Consider the following 24,404-nt stretch of genomic DNA (forward strand, 5'->3'; position numbering starts at 1 on the left):
TATGGTAATTTATGGACCTAATAGGTATCTCAAACCATTTGCACATAACAGAGTATGTATTTTCTCAAGGTAATTGTTGAACTGAAATACAATTATGAAGTATATTAATAGTGAAATAATTATTAAGCTCTAACTTAAAATGATTTTGTTATTCATAACAAACAATATTGCAAACACATTGGCATTTGGCAATAACAAAAGTTCCTTTAGAAACACAATTTACAAAGACTCCTAATCTAGTCCTAGAAACTTGCTATAATACTAGGTGCAAATATATAAAGCAAACTACTAATAATCATAAATAGCATTATTAATATGAAATTATGTGTTATAACCTGTACAATGCAATTGTAGTTAATACAATGCATTTTTTTATATCAGTATCAATATTACCATAATAGTCCACATTCTTCATTGGGACAGCAGACCTTTGTACCCTGTTAGTGAGTGTAAAAGACAGTATTTCTGGTAATATGTCACATTTATAAATAATACCAATAGTGTACACACCTGTACATTAAAATTATTTTACAGGACTAATTGTATTAATGCATCTACCCAGTACCCATTCAACTGTATAATTTTATCATGATTCATTGTGTACTGTGTATACAAACAGTACACAAACATGATCTAAATTACAATACTTTCCTTCTTGCCTTTGCCAAAGCAAAGTCACTGAAGATATCATCAAATGATAAACTGTTTAGCTTGTCACTTTCTATGTATATGAGGCTGAAGTAACATAATTTATCTTGAGACATTGTTGTTCCAAATTCATTCTGGAACTCTCTAGCTTTCTCCCTAATCCAGCTCATTGTTGCAATTTGGTCTCTGGTTCCTCTGCCCCTCCAAAATCCAGCTTGTACTTCTGGAAGTTTTCAGTTCGCATACTGCTTAAGCCTGCCTTGTAGAATTTTAAGCATAACCTTGCTAGCGTGTGAGATGAGCGCAATTGTGCGGTAGTTGGAGCATTCTTTGGCGCTGCCCTTCTTTGGGATTGCGTTCTAGACTGATCTTCTCCAATCCTCTGGCCACTGCTGAGTTTTCCAAACTTGCTGGCATATTGAGTGTAGCACCTTAACAGTATCATCTTGTAAGATTCCACTGGAATGTCATCACTTCCACTAGCCTTGTTATTAGCAGTGCTTTCTAAGGCCCATTTGACTTCACTTTCCAGGATGTTTGGCTCAAGGTCATCAGTCAAACTACCTGGGGTGTATGGGACATCCATATCTTCTTGGCATAATTCCTCTGTGTATTCTTGCCACCTCTTCTTGATGTCTTCTGCTTCTGTTAAGTCCTTACCACTTTTGTCCTTTATTATGGTAATCTTTGCATAAAATGTTCCTTTAATATCTCCAATTTTCTTGAACAGATCTCTGGTTTTCCCATTCTATTGTTTCTCTCTATTTCTTTGCACTGCTCGTTTAAGAAGTCCCTCTTGTCTCTCCTTGCTATTCGTTGGAAGTCTGCATTCAATTTCATGTATCTTTAACTATCTCCCTCACATTTTGCTTGCCTTCTGTCTCCCGCGGTTTGCAAGGCTTCACTGGACAACCACTTTGCTTTCTTGCATTTCCTTTTCATTGAGATGGTTTTCATTGCTGCCTCCTGTATGATGTTCCGAGCCTCCATCCATAGTTCTTCAGGCACTCTGTCCACCAAATCTAAATCCTTAAACCTGTTCCTCTCTTCCACTGTGTATTCATAAGGGATTTGATTTACCGTAGATTGTATCAAGGTCCCAGGCCTCAGAGAGGTTAGGCTGGCCTCAACTAGAGCCAGGGCCTTCTCGGCTGCAGCTCCAACCTGGTGGAATGCTCTGTCACAAGAGACTAGGGCCCTGCGGGACTTGACATCTTTCCGCAGGGCCTGCAAGACAGAGTTGTTCCGCCAGGCCTTTGGTCAGGGCGCAGCCTGACTCCCTCCTCTGGCAACCTGCACAGAATTTTGTTTAATCGGTTGCCATCAATTTGATTTTAACTAATTTTTATAATGAAATATTTTTAGAATGTGTTATTATTTGATTGTTTATTTGATTGTTGTTAGCCGCCCTGAGCCCGGCTCAGCTGGGGAGGGCGGGATATAAATAAAATTTATTATTATTATTATTATTATTATTATTATCTTACCGGCCCAGTGGTTTTCCCTACTTTCTTCTGTTTAAGCTTGAATTTTGCTCTAAGAAGCTGATGATCTGAGCCACAGGCAACTCGAGGTCTTGTTTTTGCTGACTGTATAGAGCTTCTCCATCTTTGGCTGCAGAGAATATAATCAATCTGATTTCGATGCTGCCCATCTGGTGATGTCCATGTGTAGAGTCGTCTCTTGTGTTGTTGGAAAAGCGTGTTTGTGATGACCAGCTTGTTCTCTTGACAGAACTCTATTAGCCTTTGCCTTGCTTCGTTTTGATCTCCAAGGCCAAACTTGCCAGTTGTTCCTTTTATCTCTTGACTCCCTACTTAAGCATTCCAATCCCCTATAATGAGAAGAACATCCTTCTTTGGTGTCAGTTCTAGAAGGTGTTGTAAGTCTTCATAGAATTGGTCAATTTCAGTTTCTTCAGCACCAGTAGTTGGTGCATAAACTTGGATTACTGTGATGTTAAAAGGTCTGCCTTGGATTCGTATCGAGATCATTCTATCATTTTTGAGATTGCATCCCATTACAGCTTTCGCCACTCTTGTTGGCTATGAGGGCCACTCCATTTCTTTTACGGGTTTCTTGCCCACAGTAGTAGATGTGATGGTCACCCAAGCTGAATTCGCCCATTCCCGTCCATTTTAGTTCACTGATGCCCAGGATGTCAATATTTATTCTTGCCATCTCATTTTTGACCACCTCCAACTTACCCAGGTTCATGGTTCTTACATTCCAGGTTCCTATGCAATATTTTTCTTTACAGCATTGGACTTTCCTTTCGCTTCCAGGCATATCCGCAACTGAGCGTCCTTTTGGCTTTGGCCCAGCCGCTTCATCAGCTCTGGGTCTATTTGTACTTGCCCTCCGCTCTTCCCCAGTAGCATGTTGGATGCCTTCCGACCTGAGGGGCTCATCTTCCAGCGGCATAACTTTTATATGCCTGTTGTCTTTGTCCATGGAGTTTTCTTGGCAAGGATACTGGAGTGGCTTGCCGGTTCCTCCTCCAGGTGGATCACGTTTGGTCAAAACTCTCCACTATGACCTGTTCATCTTGTGTGCCCTACTCGGCGTAGTTCATAGCTTCTCTGAGTTCTTCAAGCCCCTTCGTCACGGCAAGGCAGTGATCCATGAAGGGGATCCTAATTAATCCTCCTAATTAAGCCTCCTAATTTAGCCGGGTCACTTCCTGCCTCCCAGGCGGGGGCTCCCATTCCCACCCCCACTGCCCAGGGTCGCTGCATCTGCCGCCGCTGTCAGGATTTTGGGTGAGTGCAAAGCCAGCGGTGGGGAAGGAGGGAAGGGGCTTGGCAAGGGGTGGGGGTCCAGGATGAGAAGCCCTGGGACGGGGAGAAGAGGAGAAGGGAGGAAAGGGAGCTGCTCTTTTTAATGGAGCCTTGAAGGTGGTGGGGGGGAGGGGTTTCCGCTGTGGAAAGAGAGAGGCTTCCTCCTGCCCGGATCTGGTGCAAAGGGAGTTGCATGGAAGGTGGTGGGAAAGGGGAGAGGGTTGGGCATTGCTGGCAAGGCTCGCAATAAAATAATAATAATAATACCCTGCCCATTGTCTGGGTTTCCCCAGCCACTCTGAGCGGTTTGCAACAAAATAAAAAACAGCCAAAGCAACCAAACATTGAAGTCTTTTGTAGAAATGGCCTTCGATTTTAAAGAAATGCCCTCTTTAAGAAATCACGTGGTGTAAATATGCATGTTGTCCTCGAGGTGCAAACACACATAGCATGAGCAAGCAAGCAGTGCTCCAAAGTGCTTCTCTTGAGAACTTGCCATCTAAGTTGTTTACTAATGGCAAAAGCTCCTGTATGTTCCATGGAATCTACTCTCAGGCTATTGTAAGCCAGAAAATCACTTATCTCTTCAGTTTACACCAATAAAACTCAGAAACAGGAGGAGTTAGGCGTCTAACATTGTTTATAGCAAAACAATAGGTTACAGTTTGATCGTTCCACAAAACTACAACCCTGCCTGGTGTTCCAGGCAGTGATATTTTTATATGTAATGCTGAACAAAGCATTTGAATTTCCACCAATCGTATACAGTACAGTACATCAGAGATGTCCAAGTGGTCGACCACAATCAACAGGTAGTCTTCTGTGTTGTTTTGGGTCAGTTATTGGACCCTTGAAGGCCCCTCCCCTCTCCGCAACCACTTCTGCGCATGCTCCTGTTCTCTTTTTGCTCAGCAGTTCCTTGTTGTTTTTAAAATAATTTTTATTACATTTTCAGTTTTTTGTAATCACAATATCCATACATAAATCAAGAAGCTGAAACATCGCTCTATCCGAGCATCGACCTCCTCTCGCCCCTCATTCTGACTTTCGTACATATTTACCTTATACTTAGCATTTCTATAGCCACTTTTTTACCTTCTCTCTTATTTTTATATTTCCTCTTATTAAATGCTAATCAGTTCCTTATATTGTCATTATGAAACATTTCAACCCAAAGCTACAAACCTTTTCAGATGTTTACAATATTCTTTCATATACTCGGCCCCAGACACACTGATCAGATGCTTGGAAGCTGTGGCTGGATGGTTACGTGGGAGCCGGTTGAAGTTAAATCCTTCGAAGACAGAGGTCCTCTGGCTGGGACGGGACGATATGGGATTGAGGGGGCAACTCCCATCTCTTGCGGGGGTGCAATTAGTGCCAGCACCGTCCGTTAAGAGTTTGGGTGTAATCTTCGATACCTCCCTCTCCATGGAGGCGCAGATTGCAGCTATAACAAAGGCGGCATTTTTTCATCTCCGCCAAGCTAAGCAGTTGGCTCCTTACCTCTCTCACCCTGACCTGGCCACTGTGATCCACGTGACGGTCACCTCCAGACTGGATTATTGTAACTCGCTCTACGTGGGGCTGCCCCGGAGACTGACTCAGAAACTCCAGCGGGTGCAGAATGCCGCAGCGAGACTCCTTACGGGGTCTTCGCTGCGGGATCACATTCATCTGGTGCTATACCAGCTGCACTGGCTCCCGGTGGAGTACAGGATCAGGTTCAAGGTGCTGGTTTTAACCTTCGAAGCCCTACATGGCCTAGGACCCTCATATCTACGGGACCGCCTCTCCTGGTATGCCCCACAGAGGAACTTACGGTCCTCAAATAAAAACATCTTGAAGGTCCCAGGCCACAGAGAGGTTAGGCTGGCCTCAACTAGAGCCAGGGCTTTTTCGGCTGTGGCTCCAACCTGGTGGAATGCTCTGTCACAAGAGACAAGGGCCCTGCAGGACTTGACATCTTTCCGCAGGGCCTGCAAGACAGAGCTGTTCCACCAGGCCTTTGGTTAGGGCACAGCCTGACTCCCTCCTTTGGCAATCTTTACAATACTTTAGTTTATGGTTGCCATCAATTTTGATTTTAATTAATTCTTATGATGTTTTTATAATGTTGCACTATTTTAGTGTTGTTAGCCGCCCTGAGCCCGGCTTCGGCTGGGGAGGGTGGGATATAAATAAAATTTATTATTATTATTATTATTATTATTATTATTATTATTATTATATAATATAAATTTGCTGCAGTGTTTTTGAAACAGTTTGTCGCGCTGATTCTGGATCTTCCCCGTCAGCTTTGCTAACTCTACGTATTCCACCATCTTACTCCGCCATTCTTCCAATGTTGGAATCTCCTGCAATTCCCATTTCTGAACCAGAAGAATCCTTGCGGCCGTTGTGGCACACATAAATAGATTCACATCTTTTTTAAAAATTTCATCTCCAATTAGACCTAACAAAAATTAACTGGTTTTTTACTGAAATTGTATTTAAATATCTTTTTTATTTCATTGTAAATTGTACCCCAATATGTTTTCACCCTAGTAACACGTCCACCACATGTGGAGGAAATTCCCCTCCTTTTCCTTACGTTTCCAACAGTTTTTATCCTGATTTCTATACATTTTTGCAAGTTTGGCCGGTCTCATGTACCATCAATACATCATCTTCATTTGATTTTCTTTGAGTAACATACATGCTGTGAATTTAATGGTTTTGGTCCATAATATTTTCCATTCTTCAAAATCAATATTATGTCCCAAATCCTGGGCCCATTTGATCATAACACTTTTTACCTCGTCATCCTTTGTGTGCCACTCCAATAATAGCTTGAACAATTTTGACAGTGTTTTCCTTTTACTACTCAACAATTCAGTCTCTCGTTTTTATTTGATGCTACCAAACCCAGTTCTCTTGCTATCTTCTCCGAATACATCCTGCAATTAGTGATACTGCAATCAATCAGTTAATTTTTCTCTCAGTTCTTCAAATGGCTTTACCTTTAATTTGTTATCCACTTCCATTAACAGGTCTTTGTATGTTGCCGCTTCACTTCCCATGCTTTTCTTTTTTACTGCAAAGGCTTCCAATGGAGAAAGCCACCACAGGGTTTTACGTTCAACCAGTGTTTTGTATCTATTCCAAACTTCGTATAATGATTTCCTAATGGTGTGATTTAAAAAACCTCTTACATATTTTAACCAGCAGTTCCTTGTTTTAATGTTTATTGTTGCCAAAAGAATCTAAATTTTTCTTCCTTCCCCCGCCTCCTTAAAAAAGTCCCTTTGGATTTTCACGTTCCTGATATTCATCATTGCCTCATTTTATTATAATACACATGCGCAACAAGCACTGGCATTTTCTGCTGAATAAGTTCTGATGCCTACTGCGTTCTGTTACATTGTGTTAGTTGTGCATGTTGGGAACCTGTGTTACATGCAGCCATTTGCATCATGTGGCGACTCATGTTCTAGCTTTCTGCTGTATCTTTGTGATTCCCATATTAGCTGTATTTCTGCCCCAATTGGGAGGTGGCAACTTGCAAGATAGCCAGTTTCATAAAGCACAGGCTACCATAACTTCTTTATTAGAAGCATACTCAAGGATTTAAAGGGGTACACATTGTTACATTTATTGTGGCCCATTGGGCAACTGCCACAAGGCCACTAATGCCCATACCATGCCAGCCTTAGGAAGGGAGAAGGGACAGGCAGGCGGAAGGAATTCCCAAAGGTGTTTGAAAATGGGTGGAGGCTCTTGGGAAGCGGGTGCCCAATAGGGGCTTCTACAGGGGCAACAGAATGTGTTGGGCAAAATCCCTGCAGGGGCTCTGAGACGCCCTTGACTTCTTCCTTCCTCCCAGGAAGCTACAACTTGCCCTGACTTCTGTGCTCCTGAAGAAGTTGAACCTGCAAACCTGGTCAGGATGGACGGAGGAAGATGGACAGTTGACCTGGTCAAGCTGTCTCCTGCATCCCTCCCTGCAACCTTTGAGCATCACCTCCCGGGACCCTCGGAGAAATCTGGTGAGTTTCAGGGGAGAGGAGATGGGAACATGGATGGCTGGATGGTGGAGGGAGAAAGAGGAAAAGATGGAGAGGAGGCCAAAGGCAGGAAGGGCCAGGCAGGAAGAAGTTAGGGAGGGAGGGGTGAGGCCTTCTCCAAAGCAGCTCTTTGTTTTTGGAATCTCTGGTGTTATTTCCACTGCAGGATTAAGTGACGATAATGATGTTGTACACCAATCCAGAAAAATAGGTGAAGGGGGCTATGGAAATGCTTCCTGTCATTAATTATATTTCATATATTTAAATAGTTTATGTTACTTTTATTTTTTTAAAGACTGGGTCAGAGTGATACATTCCACCAGCATCCAAATACAGTAGATGCACGCACCTCCCCAGTTCCGTGGGCTTTCGAGACAAAGGACCTGTTATCATGATACACAGTTCATGTGGCTGGAGGCTCTGCACATAGGATTGGGCATATGAAGACCGAGGGTGGCCAGTATTATAACCAAATAGTGTAAACTTGCCATTCTTACAGACGGATTGTGTGTGAGAGTGAGTGGGATAATAATTTATAGCGCCCCTGTAATTCTGTCCCTCCATAAGCTTACATGGACCTACAGTGGTACAACCTTGGTACAAATTTCAAAATATGTGCACAAAACCAACAAAGAGACTCACCGGTTTATAGTGTCACCAGCTTTCCTAATCAAGAGTCCCCTTTGTCAGACTGCAGCCCACAAATACCTTTAGGTCATAATACCTTTATGAGCCTTTTAGGCCTGCAAAAGATGAATAAACAGAAGCACAGGAGACAGTGACTGCCAGCAACTAGGGTAGCTTGAAAAAAATTATTAGACTGATGTCTGTGCTCTGCCATCGTAGTCCTAGGCAATAATGCTTCTTAATACTAGTTTCTGGAAAGCACAGGAGGGCAGAGGGCTCTTGGCCTGAAATCTTGCTTGCTGGTTTCCCCCAGGCATCTGCTTGGCCACTGTGAAAACAGGATGCTTGACTAGTTGGGCCTTTTCCCAATGCAGCAGGCTCTGTTTAGGGTCTAATATATTGCAATATTTTTACACTTACATGTGGCATAAGAACATTTCAGTTTTACTTCTTACTCATAGGAGAGACTGCTGTTGGAGCCTGAGATCATTTCCTCACTTGAAAAAGAAAAAGACAGGTGTGTCTTATAAGCCAGTCTTATAAGCCAGTTCCACCGTAGATATCTATTATAAAATGATGGCGATTTCTTAAGTGTGAATGGAGTGATCTGTTACGATATAGAAGCAATGCAGCTGCGAGCTGCTAGTTTGAAAACATCACATGATGTTGGGACTGTCCGTGGGAAACAGAGGGCACCGGAATTAGCTCAGAGTGTAATATGAGCTGTACAGGAAGTGTTTGTCTCTCGACTGCTGGAGTTTGAAGAGAGCAGTCATGTTTTTTTGTAACGCTGCAAAGACAGAAATAAAGGCATGTAAATACGTTTCTGTCTGTCTCTTTCCCCTGCTGGGGGGGCAACAAAGAGGGGGATGTTCTTCTCACGCTGAGAAGGATCGCCTATCGTGACCTCTGCCTGGATCTTGCTGAGGAATGCAGACAGGGAGGTCAACAGGAGTCCAAGCCGGGTGCCTGGGAGTGTTGACAGTTTCTCCTGATAAAGGCTTGATTTCCGACATGATCATGGGTTGCTCTTGCCATTATCTCTTCTTTATTCCTAAAAAATTGGAACATGGAGACAGTGGACAATGGAGTGAAAATAAGAGAAGGTGCACATGGGACTTCACATGTGTTCAGTTCCTTTTTTGTCTTTTTTAAAAGTCTAACAGGATTCTCTCTCCCCCCCCCCCACTCCCAAACAGGTGAGGAAGACGATGGTCAGAATTCTACGGAGCCATCTGTGAATTCATTGGGAAGAACAAAGAAACAGTTTAAATGCAGGGAATGTGGAATGTGCTTTAGTCACTGTGGAAGAATGAGGATACACCAAGGAACTCACATGGGGGAGAAACCATTTGAATGCATGGAGTGCGGAAAGAGCTTCCATAAAAGTGGAACATTTAGAATACATCAACGAACTCACACCAGGGAGAAACCATTCAAATGTATTGAATGTGGAAAAAACTTCAGTCAAAGTGGAGACCTTAGAATACATCAACAAATTCACACAGGGGAGAAACCATTCAAATGTATTGAATGTGGAAAGAACTTCAGTGATAGTGGAAACCTAAGAATACACCAACGAACTCACACAGGGGAGAAACCATTTAAATGTATTGAATGTGGAAAGAGCTTCAGTCGTAGTGGAACACTTAGAATACATCAACGAACTCACACGGGGGAGAAACCATTTACATGTATTGAATGTGGAAAGAGCTGCAGTCAAAGTGGAAACCTTAGAATACATCAACGTACTCACACAGGGGAGAAACCATTCAAATGTATTGAATGTGGAAAGAGCTTCAGTCAAAGTGATCACCTTAGAATACATCAACGGACTCACACAGGGGAGAAACAATTTACATGCATTGAATGTGGAAAGAGCTTCAGTCGTAGTGGAACACTTAGAAGACATCAACAAACTCACACAGGGGAGAAACCATTTAACTGTATAGAATGTGGAAGGGGCTTCAGGCGTAGTGGTCACCTTAGAACACATCAACAAACTCACACAGAGAAACCATTTAGTTGCATTGAATGTGGAAAGAACTTCAGTCAAAGTGGAGACCTTAGAATGCATCAACAAACTCACACGGGGGAGAAACTATTTACATGTATTGAATGTGGAAAGAGCTTCAGTCAAATTGGAAACCTTAGAATTCATCAACGAACTCACACAGGGGAGAAACCATTTAAATGCATTGAATGTGGAAAGAGCTTCAGTCATAGTGGAGACCTTAGAATACATCAACGGACTCACACAGGGGAGAAACCATTTAAATGCATTGAATGTGGAAAGAGCTTCAGTCGTAGTGGAACACTTAGAAGACATCAACAAACTCACACAGGGGAGAAACCATTTAAATGCATTGAATGTGGAAAGAGCTTCAGTCATAGTGGAGCACTTAGAAGACATCAACAAACTCACACAGGGGAGAAACCATTTAACTGTATAGAATGTGGAAGGGGCTTCAGGCGTAGTGGTCACCTTAGAACACATCAACAAACTCACACAGAGAAACCATTTAGTTGCATTGAATGTGGAAAGAACTTCAGTCAAAGTGGAGACCTTAGAATGCATCAACAAACTCACACGGGGGAGAAACTATTTACATGTATTGAATGTGGAAAGAGCTTCAGTCAAATTGGAAACCTTAGAATTCATCAACGAACTCACACAGGGGAGAAACCATTTAAATGCATTGAATGTGGAAAGAGCTTCAGTCATAGTGGAGACCTTACAATACACCAACGGACTCACACAGGGGAGAAACCATTTAAATGCATTGAATGTGGAAAGAGCTTCAGTCGTAGTGGAGCACTTAGAAGACATCAACAAACTCACACAGGGGAGAAACCATTTAACTGTATAGAATGTGGAAGGGGCTTCAGGCGTAGTGGTCACCTTAGAACACATCAACAAACTCACACAGAGAAACCATTTAGTTGCATTGAATGTGGAAAGAACTTCAGTCAAAGTGGAGACCTTAGAATGCATCAACAAACTCACACGGGGGAGAAACCATTTAAATGTATTGAATGTGGAAAGAGCTTCAGTCTTAGTGGAAAACTTAGAAGACATCAACGAACTCACACAGGGGAGAAACCATTTAAATGCATTGAATGTGGAAAGAGCTTCAGTCATAGTGGAGACCTTAGAATACATCAACAAACTCACACGGAGAAACCATTTAGTTGCATTGAATGTGGAAAGAACTTCAGTCAAAGTGGAGACCTTAGAATGCATCAACAAACTCACATAGGGGGGAAATAGTTTAAATGTAGGGAGTGTGGCAAGAACTTCAGTCAAAGTAGACACCTTAGGAAACATCAGCTAACACACACAGGGGGGAAACCACAATGTAGGGAATGTGGAAAGAGCTGCAGATGCAGTGGAGACCTTAATATTCATAAGCAAATTCACACAGATGAAATGCCATATAAATGTATGCAGTGTTCCATTCAGTTTTCACTCTTTGCTTCGTATCAAGAAACTCATAAAGGCAGAAATCAATTTTAAATGCATGGAACCTGTGAGATGTTCTGTTGTTTGTATTGAAATTTGTATACACACATATATGTGTTAAATAATGAGGAGATTTCACCCCTCCCATATCCAAGAATCTGCTGATGTTCTCTGCTGATTCTCTAGAGAGGAGGGGCAGTTTCTGCTCTCTACTTATTTCACTCCAACCTCACATCAAAGAGAGAGAGACTGAGTTTTAGAGAGAGCGAGTTAAGGTTGCTGCTAAGAGCAGCTGCAGACATTCAGTGCAGTTCAGCATTTTTCATTTAGACCTCATTTAGCTCTGTATATAGTTGTGTATTATAGTTGTAGATAGAATAAAGAAGATATTCTACAGAGCTGCTCTCCGAGTCGTTTATGGTCTGCTATACTCTGCTGTGCGACGACTGTCTTCTTGTTGGAGTGAATCCGGTGCTCACAACTCTAAGCTGTGAGTCCACAGCACTTTGACCTGTTCCTGTATAGAAGGTGGTCTCTGGAAGTGCTACCCAGCTCGCCTAGCCCAGTCGGGGCTGAAGTGGATGAGTCCAGTTGGTGGCTCAAGGGCGATGCTGACAAGTCACATATAGTAAATGTACAAAATAACTTGCTAGTTGTTGCTAGATAAAAAGGGGGAGAGTGTGAATCTGGAATGTTCACATATATATGTATTAAAGTAATGAAGGTCACATATACTAAAGGTACAAAGGAAGTTGGAAGTTGTTGCTAGATAAACACGGAGAGTGTCAATCTGGAATGCTCAAGGTGTGTGATGAATCTGTTGAGTTTTGACCTCTGCCCTTCACTGCCAAAATGATGGGCTGCCCTTGTCTTGTGGATCAGCATCTGTCAGGCTTCAGGGAATTGGCTTCCTTCCCCCTTGGCCGTAGATAAGCAGAACAAAGGGAAAGGAGTCTTCTTACCCGTTAGAAACTTTAATGATCCCAGCGAGAGAACAAAGAACCCGTCTTCTAGAAATGACAGTGCTCCCAATGAAGAGGTCCACCCCCTCACATCCCTAGTCACCCCCGTCACTTCTGCGTCTCCTAACCTGAGCCTGTACCCACTGTGCGTTCTGTCCTGCCACTTTTGCAACTCTCCTTGACCTTGGGGAAAGCGGATGGATGCTTTCCAGAGACAGTGAATCTGTTATCCCCCCCCCCGAGTTTCTTCTCCAAGCTGTTCCCCATCCAGTACTTCCCAGCTTCTGCCTTCTGATTGACTTCCCGCTCCTTCCCTGCTCGGGTGGCGAGCCTATTTGGGCTTGCCCATGAAGGCTGATGGATCCTGATAGATTCCATCAGGCCTTGCGGGACCCTGCTCCTCCTGGCGACTCATTAGATGACCTTGTCGAGGACTGGAATAACCGGCTATTGGCAGCCATCAATGAGGTCGTCTAAGCACCCTCTGTGACCCCATCGAAACCGGGTCCCTTGGTTTACTGAAGAGCTCCAGAAAATGAAGCGGGATGTGAGACGGCTAGAGCAAGTATGGCGACGGACTCGTGACGGAGTTTCAAGAACATCTTATAGGACACTTGTGAAAGCCTATGAGATGGCTGTGAAAGCTGCTAAGAAATCTTACTTCGCAGTTTCCATTGCATCTGCTAGCTCTCGCCTGGCACAACTTTTTAGAATAATTAGGTTGATAACGTCCTTAGGAGGACAACCAAATTTAGGCACAAATTCGACCCATAGTTGTGAGGCATTCGCAAGCTTTTTTGTGGAGAAAGTCCTGTTGCTCCGCCATGACTTCCCTGCCAATTTAGATACATTGACTGAACTGGAGGCCCCTCGACTGTCTTCGGGTCCAGTGTTGGACCATTTTGATCGGATACTCCCTGCTGATGTGGATAGATTCCTCCAAGCTGGTAGGCCCACCACCTGCTTCCTCGATCCGTGCCCGTCTTGGCTGATTAGGGCATGTCCAGATGTCGTGTGGACCCCCCGTTTGAAATTATCAATTTGTCCCTTAGCATGGGGGCATTCCCAAGGGAACTGAAGGAAGCAGTAGTGTGTCTGCTCTTAAAGAAAACGTCACTAGATCCTTTAAACCTATCCAACTACCGCCTAGTTTAAAATCTTCCATATCTGGGTAAGGTAATTGAGAGAGCGGTTGCTGAACAGCTTGATAGGTTTCTGGAGGAAACATCGGCTTTAGATCCATTTCAGTCTGGGTTCCGTCCTGGTTTCGGGACCGAGACTGCTCTGGTTGCCCTAACAGATGATCTCCATAGACAATTGGATCGAGGCGGGTCAGGACTGCTGATTTTTAGATTTGTCAGCAGCCTTTGACATGGTCGATCATGATCTTCTGGACCACCGCCTTGCTGACATGGGGATAGAGGGCATAGCCCGTAAATGGCTGTGCTCTTTTATCTCTGGTCGGGGACATAGGGTGGCGCTAGGGAGGGAGGTGTCGTCACGCCACTCCTTGGTGTGTGGAGTGCCGCAGGGCACAATCCTCACCCCAATGCTTTTTAACATCTTTATGCACCCCCTTGCCCAGATTATCCGGAGCTTTGGGCTGGGCTGTCACCAATATGCTGATGACACTCAGCTCTATCTGCTGATGGATGGCCACACCGACTTGGCCCCGGACACACTGACCAGATGCTTGGAAGCTGTGGCTGGATGGTTTCATGGGAGCCAATTGACACTAAATCCTTTGAAGACAGAGGTCCTATGGCTGGGTCGGGATGGCATGGGAATGAGGGACCAACTCCCTTCTCTTGAGGGGGCCCAATTAGTGCCATTGCCTTCCGTTAAGAATTTCCATGGAGGTGCAGGTTACAGCAACAGCCAAGGCGACATTTTTCCACCTTCGCCGCATCAAGCAGTTGGCCCCTTACCTTTCCCGCCCCAATCTGGCCACAGTGATCCATGCAATGGTCACCTCCAGGCTTGACTACTGTAATTCGCTCTATGTGGGGCTGCCCTTGAAGCTGTCCCAGAGACTCCAGCGGGTGCAGAATGCTACATTGAGGCTCCTCACGGGGTCTCTGCCATGGGAGCATATTCACTCAGTGCTTTTCCAGCAGCACTGGCTCCCGGTGGAGTACAGGGTCAGATTTAAGGTGCTGCTTTTGACCTTTAAAGCCCTTCACAGCCTAGGACCCTTGTACCCACCTTGTACCTACGGGACCGCCTCTCCCGGTATGCCCCACGGAGGACCTTAAGGTCCATAAATAGGAACACCCTAGTGGTCCTGGGCCTTAAGGAAGTTAGATTAGCTTCAACCAGAGCCAGGGCCTTTTCAACACTGGCTTCGGCCTGGTGGAAAGCTCTGTCTCATAAGACCAGGGCCCTGCAGGATCTAGTTTCTTTCTGCAGGTAAGACAGAGTTGTTCTGCCTGGCCTTTGGCTTGGAGCCAGTTTGATTCCCTCCCCCTCTTTCTTTTCTCCTGTGATGAGGCTGCGTTTTAATATCTTAATGTTTCAATATTTTAATGTTGTATTTTAACCTTGTTTTTAAGTTGTAGTCATTCAACTTGTTTTTATTATTGCTTGTTAGCAACATGGAGCCCGGCCTTGGCTGGGGAGGGCAGGGTATAAATAAAAAATATTATTATTATTACTATGAACTATGTTCCTCTGCAAACCACTGGTCCAAATCTATACAGTCCTCCTGCTCCTGGGAAGATTCAGAGGGAGGCTCCCACGAATGCGCCTCAGTGCAGCTCTCCTCAGCTGGGTCCCTGGTTAGGTTTTGGTTTAGGGGAGCAAGCATGGGCCTGGCCCTTGGGTGGGGGCGAGGGGAGAAGGGAAGAGAAGTAGAGGGGATGCTTCTTTTTCCACGCAAGGCTAGTTCTTGTTTCTCCCAAGTATGCTCCTGTAATCAGTGAGTGTGCATTTAGCAGGAGAGCATCCCTTCGTCTTGTAGCCTAAGATGCTTCTAGAGCCATTAGAGTGAAGCGTGTGTATCACACATGTGCCGTGAGAGGAATGGGGGGGGGGCAGTAAATAACTGTTGGGGTGCTTAAAAGGAGGCCGTTGTTTCATGAGGGGGGCGGGGGGAGGAGAGCCTTTGCGATGCCGAACAGAAAGAGCCAAGCGTGATTTTAGGATACATGTGTTTGCTACTCTGACTTTGAAGCTGGGCAGTGGGAGTGGCACATGCTTCTGCTAAACGCAGAACTAGGGAAGATTAAGTTAATTGCAACCTTAAACACACTTGGGTCCCATTAGAGAGGATCCTCATGAGGCCGGAGGAACATCGCCCGGCTGTGAGGCATGAAGGCCGCTCCCTGCAAGGCCTTTCCCACCTGGCCTAGGGGGCGGGGCCCAGACTCACCCAGCCCTACTATGTTAAATTTGTATTCTGTATTCTCCTTTGTAATGTTTTATTTTGAAATATTTAAGATAATGTTTTAGTTTTCTGTTATGTTGCTTTGACAGTATACTCTATATTTCGCTTTTTTCACATTGTTTTATTTATGTTTTACTGATTTAATATGCTTTAACCTGCTTTGAGGTTTTTCTTAAAAATATAAAGGGTATAGAAATTAAACAAATAAATAAAGAAATGTATAGAGCAGGGATGTTGGGCAACAACGCTTATAAGCTTCAGCCCATACGGCCAAGGTTGATGGGAGTTGTATTTCAAAAGCTCAGGGGTGGAAAATCTCATGATTCTTACAACTTGTCATCATGAATAATTACAGTGGTACCTCAGGTTAAGTACTTAATTCGTTCCAGAGGTCCGTTCTTAACCTGAAACTGTTCTTAACCTGAAGACCACTTTAGCTAATAGGGCCTCCTGCTGCGCCACCGGAGCATGATTTCTGTTCTTATCCTGAAGCAAAGTTCTTAACCTGAAGCACTATTTCTGGGTTAGCGGAGTGTGTAACCTGAAGCATGTGTAACCCGAGGTACCACTGTATAGATAAAACTTTTGTTGATACAGAGCTCATTTTTAGCTTCTGGGAGCAGCTGGTCACTTCTGCTTTATAAAGAAACCCAAATATATTGAAACACTTTACATTAAAACCAAATTTCAGAACAGAGACAAACCAAACTTTTTTTAAAAACACACACCCCTTTTTTTTACTTTACAAACCATTATCTTCTCAATCCAAGATTTGCTTTTCATATGTATAAAAATACTTTGTTAGCAAGGGGGTACAGAAATAATAATAAAAAAGCTACAATAAAAGCAGTATCAGCATTTAAAAAGAAATGCTAGTGGATGTTCAAGGCATTGAGTTACAAATGAAGGCAAAGATCCAACCATTGCTAGGTGGAGCCTGGAGACATAATCCGAGAATCAACCCTCGCCCCCCCCAGCCCGCTTTTGCCTGTAAATATACTTGATTCAAAGATCACATAAATTATAGTTTTTGTCATTAATTTTGATGGGCGGGGCAAGTTAAAAGTCACCCACCGCATGGAGATATATTTGGGTTTGAGAGGCAAGTGGTCCACTGCTGTACGGCCATCTTGACCAGAATCTTCCTCAAGGCCTTGTCTTCTTCAGCCCAGGTAGGCCTTGGAATTCAGAATGCTTTGGAACTGACGCGACAGAAGCAAGAGGATGGGCAATGAATTCTGATTGCTTGGAACAGAAATGTACCGTATTTTTTGCACCATAACACTCACTTTTTTCCTCCTAGAAAGTAAGGGGAAATGTCTGTGCGTGTTATGGAGCGAATGCCTGCGGGTGGCGGGGGGGGGGGGGTCTGCTGCAGTCGTGAGCAGAGGATCCATGGTTCCCCTTCCTTCCCTCCTCCATGGTTACAAAGCATGGATCCACATGGATCCTCAGGATTTTTGCATTGGGCTACTCCAAACTCGCTGTCAGATCACATGTCTGTGGCCACAGCATGAACCACAAAAATCATATATCCACTATTTCGTTCAGAATATTTTTTTTCTTGTTTTCCTCCTCTAAAAACTATGTGCGTGTTATGGTCTGGTGCGTGTTATAGAGCGAAAAATACGGTATTTGGAAGACACTGTGCTGAAGAGATATATTTGCAGAAAGCAAAAAAACCTCACAGCCCATTCCACAAATTATCTAGGGTGCTACCTCTTTAAAATAGTTCTTGCTTGTGAATCAAAGTTAAAAATCCTATACTTTAAAAATCCCTTGGGCAGAAGTTCTGTAGCAGAAAATGAATTGAAAAACCCAGTTTTTCTGTGCTTTTTAACAGCTGCAGAATCCTAGTCAGGTTTGCCTGGTGCCCTCTTGGGCAGAAAGGACTGCAGCAGAGTCCATGACAGACAGAGCCACCCCCTGACTGGTTGTAAGTAAAGCCAGCTAGCGGGTGGGGAATGGATGGGGGCAGACTGAGGTTACTAGGGCAGTGCCCCACTGATTCCACAGGGCCTAGCTTTGCCAGAGATGGGGAACATTTTGTCTGTTGACCTACCTGCCTGCTGTCTGCAGTTGTAAATCATAAAAAAGCCTCCCACAAACAACAACAACCTGACCACCTCACCTAAATTCCAGTTGGTTATCAGTGACTCATTGTTCTTCTTAGCACTAGTGGGGGGGGGACTTTTGGGGCCCAATATATCCCTTTAAGCCTATGCAGCAGGTATGGGGCATCCACAGCCCTCCAGATGTTGATGGCAGCTGAAGTCCACCAACTTCTGGAGGCCCATAGGCTTTCCCCACCCCTGCTCTAGAGACTTCCCTCCAAGGAACTTGGGGTTGAATTCTGCCATCTTTGGAGTTCCACCTCTTTACTCAAGGATTCCAACCTACTGGACCATGTGGGATCACCATATACAACTCCTTATGTTTTTTAAGAGTTGTAGCAAAGTAGGCCTGCTGGAAGCCAGAACTCTTAGGTCCTATTTATAGACCACTCAAGTCCCGAGTGCATAAAAGCAAAAGGATCTACAAGGCACATTGCAACGTTCAGTGCTTAGCATGGGAGAGTGCAAGGTACAAGGCTCTCAGGCCCCAATATACTAGGACACCAGCACCCGCATATAAAATGGGGGCCACACCGGTTCAGTTCTTAAGGACGGAGGGGCCATTCTGAGCCAGCAGATCCCCATAGGCTGCCTCCTCACGGGAGAAGATCTGGAACTTCTTGTCCAGCTGATCTTGCAGGTAGAGGTAGTCTTGCTGGTCAAGGTTGTGGGCGCAGGTGATGTAGGCTGTGAAGAGCAATGCAAGGAGCAGGCGGTCAAGAGAAAGGCAGGGAACAGCCCACAGGATGAGGAGAAACTCCAGGTACACAGGGTGACGCAGGTGGGAGAAGAGGCGGATGGCCCTTGTGGACTTCACGGCCAAAGGGTCCCCCATGCCCAGGCAGTGGTAGTAAACCTACGGAACGAGAGAAACACCCATTTGCACCGCAGATGCCCAAATCTTTTGGGGAAACAAGACACCGTTTTAGACCTGTGTACACATTGGGCCTCTGATGTGTACAAATCATATCCACACTGGGTTGTTGTTGTTTTTAAATTGTGCAAGATTCTAGTCCTCATCATTGCAATGATGCATTTTGATTCACAACATAATGAAGGCTATGCTGAATTAACAGTGTGAGTTTGGGAGGTCCGTTCTCAAAATAAACTGTACCAAGGAGCAAAGACTTAATGCTGAAATTGGGGGGATTTGCTTTGGCAATAACAATTCCATGAAAGTGCAGAGTGTGAAATCTAAACAGCATCATGCCAGTAAGATTTATTCTGCATTTTGAGTTTAGCGTTTCTGACTTGGCTAATAATTCACTCTGAGTTGCTCTGTTATCTTGCCTGTGGGACTTCTTCCTCCCCTTCAGTCCTCCCCCCCCCCCCCATTTTGCTGCCCCAAATTGATACGCCTACTTGGAGAGTCAGCGCTGTGCAGAAGACATAGAAAGATCTCTGTAACAACTTCTGGTCCAGTGTTTGATTTTCTGAGCGGCCCTGAGGCTGTGCTGCAGGATGAAGAGGACAATTAAGCCCACGTCCACCATTAGTGGCCGCAGAATCTTGGGATCCCTCAGGGCAACTTCCCATTGAAGATGAGGAGCAGCATCTGCAAAGAAAAGCGGTTCAGTCAAGGTGAGGCCTAGTGCATCCAGCAGGGGGCTGGCAAAGGATCTCAGATAGTAGCCCAGAAACTGATCCCAGAGACAAATTGTTCTCTCTCTCCTTCTCTCTCTCATCATCTTAAAACAATCCTTCCACAAGCTGGTGTTCTCTGGATAGCTCAGTTAGTTAGAGTGTGGTGCCGATGGTGCTAAGGTTGCAGGTTTCATCGCCGTAAGGGACAGATCTCCCAGAGATATCCTACGTAGAGTGGCTTCACTATTCCTTCTCACAGAGAACTTGGGAAATTGTAACTGTTTGAGAGAAATAAGAGTTATAAGGGTTGCTATGTGTCCTCTTTTTTGAGGGGTAAAATTTCTATCCCAGGGGATAAATTTGCCAAAATCTCTGTACTTTCTGGATGAGATATAGCCATAACTGATGGTGGAAGACTTGCTGTCCTCTTCTCTTCTCCTGCCCGCCCTCCCAACAATACACCACAGTTTCGATAGCCTACATATAGTAGAGGTATTAAAATGAGAGTCATCATAAGCACCCTCTTTTTTTGCTCTTCAAAACATGGCAACTCTACCTAACAGCTCCAAGCAACCGTAATGAACTACAGCTCCCAGAATTCTTTGGGGGAAGCCATGACTGTTTAAAGCGGTATAGTGCCCTTGAAGGACAGAGATGCCTCAGCTGTCTAAATCTTGGTTGCCAACCTCATCTCTGGTGCCAAGCCAGGTCTAGAGGTGTGAGGCTGCATGTCTGCTGCCGCAACTGATTCCTGTATAAAATATACACCACGGTTGGGTTGAAACGGCACTCTTTACACTTACCTGGTTTGCACATGGTGTTAATGTGCCAAGGGTGGAGAACTTCAGACCAGGGGGACCAAATGCACATGTGGTCTGTGGTCCTCTGAATTCACTGCTCTGAATCCATGGCTCTGCTTCGCCCCTTAGCCAGCAGGGATGTACCTTTCAACTCTTGACAATGCCTCCTCCCTCCTTGGTAGAGGGCAGATAGTTGTGTGTGTATCAGATATAACTTGCTGTAGAAAGGCAAAAGTTGCGCTCCTTGTTTGACCCACCTTTGCCTCTCTCACCCTGCCCAGCCCTGGCATGTGGCCCCTGGAAGGCGATCCAACAGGGAATTTGGCCCTTGGTCTGAAAAACAGTGGAAGCTTCCAAACTGACAGTTGCACAAGAGAATGCAAACCTAAGGCCTGCCCACACCCCACTGAACTATGCTAGGCTATGACCTCTGTCATTCCTGGCCATTGGCCACGCCAGTAGGGGCTAAAGGGAGTTGGAGTAAAGGAATGGTTGAGGGAACTATGGATATAGTATGAAAAAATAAAGACGTTCAGAGAGATGTTATTACAGCTGTAGGGCATGTGCACATTTCCCTTCCCTTTGATGGGATCTCAGCAATCGAGATGCTGTTTAGATTTGTTTATCACCCATCACCCCCCTCCCATTTGCTAGTGGATTCATTGCTACAGAGTTTTTGTGTATATGGTTGCATACAGGTACTACTGGCAGTGTTGATTGTCTTCCCCCCCAATTCCCCCATGCAATTTTTTAAAAAAGGGGTCTTTTTCCGGGGTACTCAAGGTTACGCAGTACCGGAACCTCTTTTCCCCAAACTGTTCAAAGTATGACACTTACTGAAACAATTTCATGGTGATTACCGGCTCCATATTTGCTTTAAAAAGAAAGCACTGAAAACGGGTTGTTTCTTAAATTTATCGCTTTATTTGTCAGGACTGAAAGCAAAGCAAAGAACTTCCCCTCTCTCCTTACAAATTAAAACTGCCTTCCATTTCCCCCCCAGTATTTCCTGTGAAGAATATTGCTTCCACATCCGTAGCTTACATTTGGCAGGCATCTAAAGTACATGGTCCCCTCCCCCAAAGATTCATGGGAGTGGTCGAATGGGAGGTATTCTTTGACAGGGCGTCTGTCTTGCTGCTGCTGCTGCTGCTGCTGCATGTCACTGTTCCCTGTTTCTGTGTGTCTGCGAGGAGAATACAGGACACAGGTGTTATGAAGGTGCAATAAGCCAGACAGAGAGTGGTCCCTCCCTATAATGTAAACAGAGAGGCTTCTTTTCAGGAGATTTCTGTATAAAGAACACTTTGCTGAGGTGGAAGTGGGGACTAAGTGAGGTTGGAGTGGAACCATGTTTGCATGAACATGAGAATGTAAAATATGCTCTCCATTTAAATATTTATTAAAATAATTTATTCATTTACCCAGAGGAGTCATTAGGCTTTTTTTGCTGTAAGCTACTTCCTACATTGTAAGAAGTGGGTCATGAGACCCTTGATCCCTCCTCGAAATACAATCTGAATCAAATGGGTGAGGCAGTGAAGAGTTTATTGATTACAATACGTTCTTGCAAGAGGGCGAGGTCCACAGTAGCTGATGTTCCCCATACTGGAAGCCCAGCTTCCCTCCCTCGTCTCCCCATTGACTGGTCCTGCAAGGTTTTCCTTCCCCCAGTTATCAAAGGAAAGGAAAGAGCCTGGGGGGGGGGGGGAGAAACTTCTCCTTCCTCGCCAGTCACCTGACTTCCGGCTTCACCAGCGGAGATAAAATCGAGGCTTGCAAACGAGGGAGGGGAGGGGTCTGCTTTGTCCTAATTAAGCCTCCTAATTTAGCCGGGTCACTCTCTGCCTCCCTGGCGGGGGCTCCCATTCCCGCCCCCGCTGCCCAGGGTCGCTGCATCTGCCGCCGCCGTCAGGATTTTGGGTGAGTGCAAAGCCAGCAGTGGGGAAGGAGGGAAGGGGCTTGGCAAGGGGTGGGGGTCCAGGATGAGAAGCCCCGGGACGGGAAGAGGCGGCCTGCACAAGTCCGGGCGGGGAGAAGAAGAGAAGGGAGGAAAGGGAGCTGCTCTTTTTAATGGGGCCTTGAAGGTGGGGGGGGAGGGGTTTCCGCTGTGGAAAGAGAGAGGCTTCCTCCTGCCCAGATCTGGTGCAAAGGGAGTTGCAGGGAATCGGGAAAGGGGAGAGGGTTGGGTATTGCTGGCAAGCCTTGCAATAAAATAATAATAATACCATGCCCATTGTCTGGGTTTCCCCAGCCACTCTGAGCGGCTTCCAACAAAATAAAAAACAGCCAAAGCAACCAAACATAGAAGTCTTTTGTAGAAATGGCCTTCGATTTTAAAGAAATGCCCTCTTTAAGAAATCACGTGGTGTAAATATGCATGTTGTCCTCGAGGTGCAAACACACATAGCATGAGCAAGCAAGCAGTGCTCCAAAGTGCTTCTCTTGAGAACTTGCCATCTAAGTTGTTTACTAATGGCAAAAGCTCCTGTATGTACCACGGAATCTACTCTCAGGCTGTTGTAAGCCAGAAAATCACTTATCTCTTCAGTTTACACCAATAAAACTCAGAAACAGGAGGAGTTAGGAGTCTAACATTGTTTATTGCAAAGCAATAGGTTACAGTTTGATCGTTCCACAAAACTACAACCCTGCCTGGTGTTCCAGGCAGTGATATTTATATATGTAATGCCAAACAAAGCATTTGAATTTCCACCAATCGTATACAGTGCAGTACATCAGAGATGTCCAAGTGGTCGACCACAATCGACAGGTAGTCTTCTGTGTTGTTTTGGGTCAGTTATTGGACCCTTGAAGGCTCCTCCCCTCTCCGAAACCACTTCTGCGCATGCTCCTGTTCTCTTTTTGCTCAGCAGTTCCTTGTTGTTTTTTAAATTATTTTTATTACATTTTCAGTTTTTTGTAACCACAATATCCATACATAAATCAAGAAGCTGAAACATCGCTCTATCCAAGCATCGACCTCCTCTCGCCCCTCATTCTGACTTTCGTACATATTTACCTTATACTTAGCATTTCTATAGCCACTTTTTTACCTTCTCTCTTATTTTTATATTTCCTCTTATTAAATGCAAATCAGTTCCTTATATTGTCATTATGAAACATTTCAACCCAAAGCTACAAACCTTTTCAGATGTTTACAATATTCTTTCATATATAATATAAATTTGCTCCAGTCTTTTTGAAACAGTTTGTCGCGCTGATTCCGGATCTTCCCCGTCAGCTTTGCTAACTCTACGTATTCCACCATCTTACTCCGCCATTCTTCCAATGTTGGAATCTCCTGCAATTTCCATTTCTGAACCAGAAGAATCCTTGCGGCCGTTGTGGCACACATAAATAGATTCACATCTTTTTTAAAAATTTCATCTCCAATTAGACCTAACAAAAATTAACTGGTTTTTTACTGAAATTGTATTTAAAGATCTTTTTTATTTCATTGTAAATTGTACCCCAATACGTTTTCACCCTAGTACACGTCCACCACATATGGAGGAAATTCCCCTCCGTTTCCTTACGTTTCCAACAGTTTTTATCCTGATTTCTATACATTTTTGCAAGTTTGGCCGGTCTCATGTACCATCAATACATCATCTTCATTTGATTTTCTTTGAGTAACATACATGCTGTGAATTTAATGGTTTTGGTCCATAATATTTTCCATTCTTCAAAATCAATATTATGTCCCAAATCCTGGGCCCATTTGATCATAACACTTTTTACCTTGTCATCCTTTGTGTGCCACTCCAATAATAGCTTGAACAATTTCGACAGTGTTTTCCTTTTACTACTCAACAATTCAGTCTCTCGTTTTTATTTGATGCTACCAAACCCAGTTCTCTTGCTATCTTCTCCGAATACATCCTGCAATTGGTGATACTGCAATCAATCAGTTAATTTTTCTCTCAGTTCTTCAAATGGCTTTACCTTTAATTTGTTATCCACTTCCATTAACAGGTCTTTGTATGTTGCCC

General features: G+C 44.4%; 3 protein-coding genes across 7 annotated transcripts in view; 2 read left to right on the plus strand and 1 right to left on the minus strand.

The window, feature by feature from the left end:
- The window catches only part of LOC310701189 (uncharacterized protein), a 41,128-nt gene extending 27,483 nt beyond the window's left edge, over positions 1-13,645 (plus strand). For 3 of the 5 annotated variants that reach the window (XM_083491653.1, XM_083491650.1, XM_083491652.1), the window contains 2 exons: positions 7,294-7,456; positions 9,301-13,645. In XM_083491653.1, the coding sequence (XP_083347779.1) occupies positions 7,357-7,456; positions 9,301-11,372 (2,172 nt within the window). In that variant the 5' untranslated portion in view covers positions 7,294-7,356 and the 3' untranslated portion in view covers positions 11,373-13,645. Of the gene's footprint in view, positions 1-2,133; positions 3,411-7,293; positions 7,457-9,300 lie in introns of those variants that run through there. The other 2 variants (XM_083491651.1, XM_083491654.1) reach the window with 2 other exon arrangements.
- Positions 1-24,404, plus strand: part of LOC310701684 (uncharacterized protein) — a 62,246-nt gene that overhangs the window by 14,933 nt on the left and 22,909 nt on the right. The gene's annotated exons all lie outside the window — the stretch shown is intronic.
- NRM (nurim) overlaps positions 17,740-24,404 on the minus strand; it is a 43,483-nt gene continuing 36,818 nt past the window's right edge. Inside the window, exon 4 of the mRNA XM_083493096.1 lies at positions 17,740-18,881. Within this exon, the coding sequence (XP_083349222.1) occupies positions 18,564-18,881 (318 nt within the window). The 3' untranslated portion in view covers positions 17,740-18,563. The remainder of the gene's footprint in view (positions 18,882-24,404) is intronic.

Source organism: Podarcis liolepis, assembly GCF_965112155.1.
Source record: "Podarcis liolepis genome assembly, chromosome: 2".
NCBI classification, from domain to species: Eukaryota; Metazoa; Chordata; class Lepidosauria; order Squamata; family Lacertidae; genus Podarcis; species Podarcis liolepis.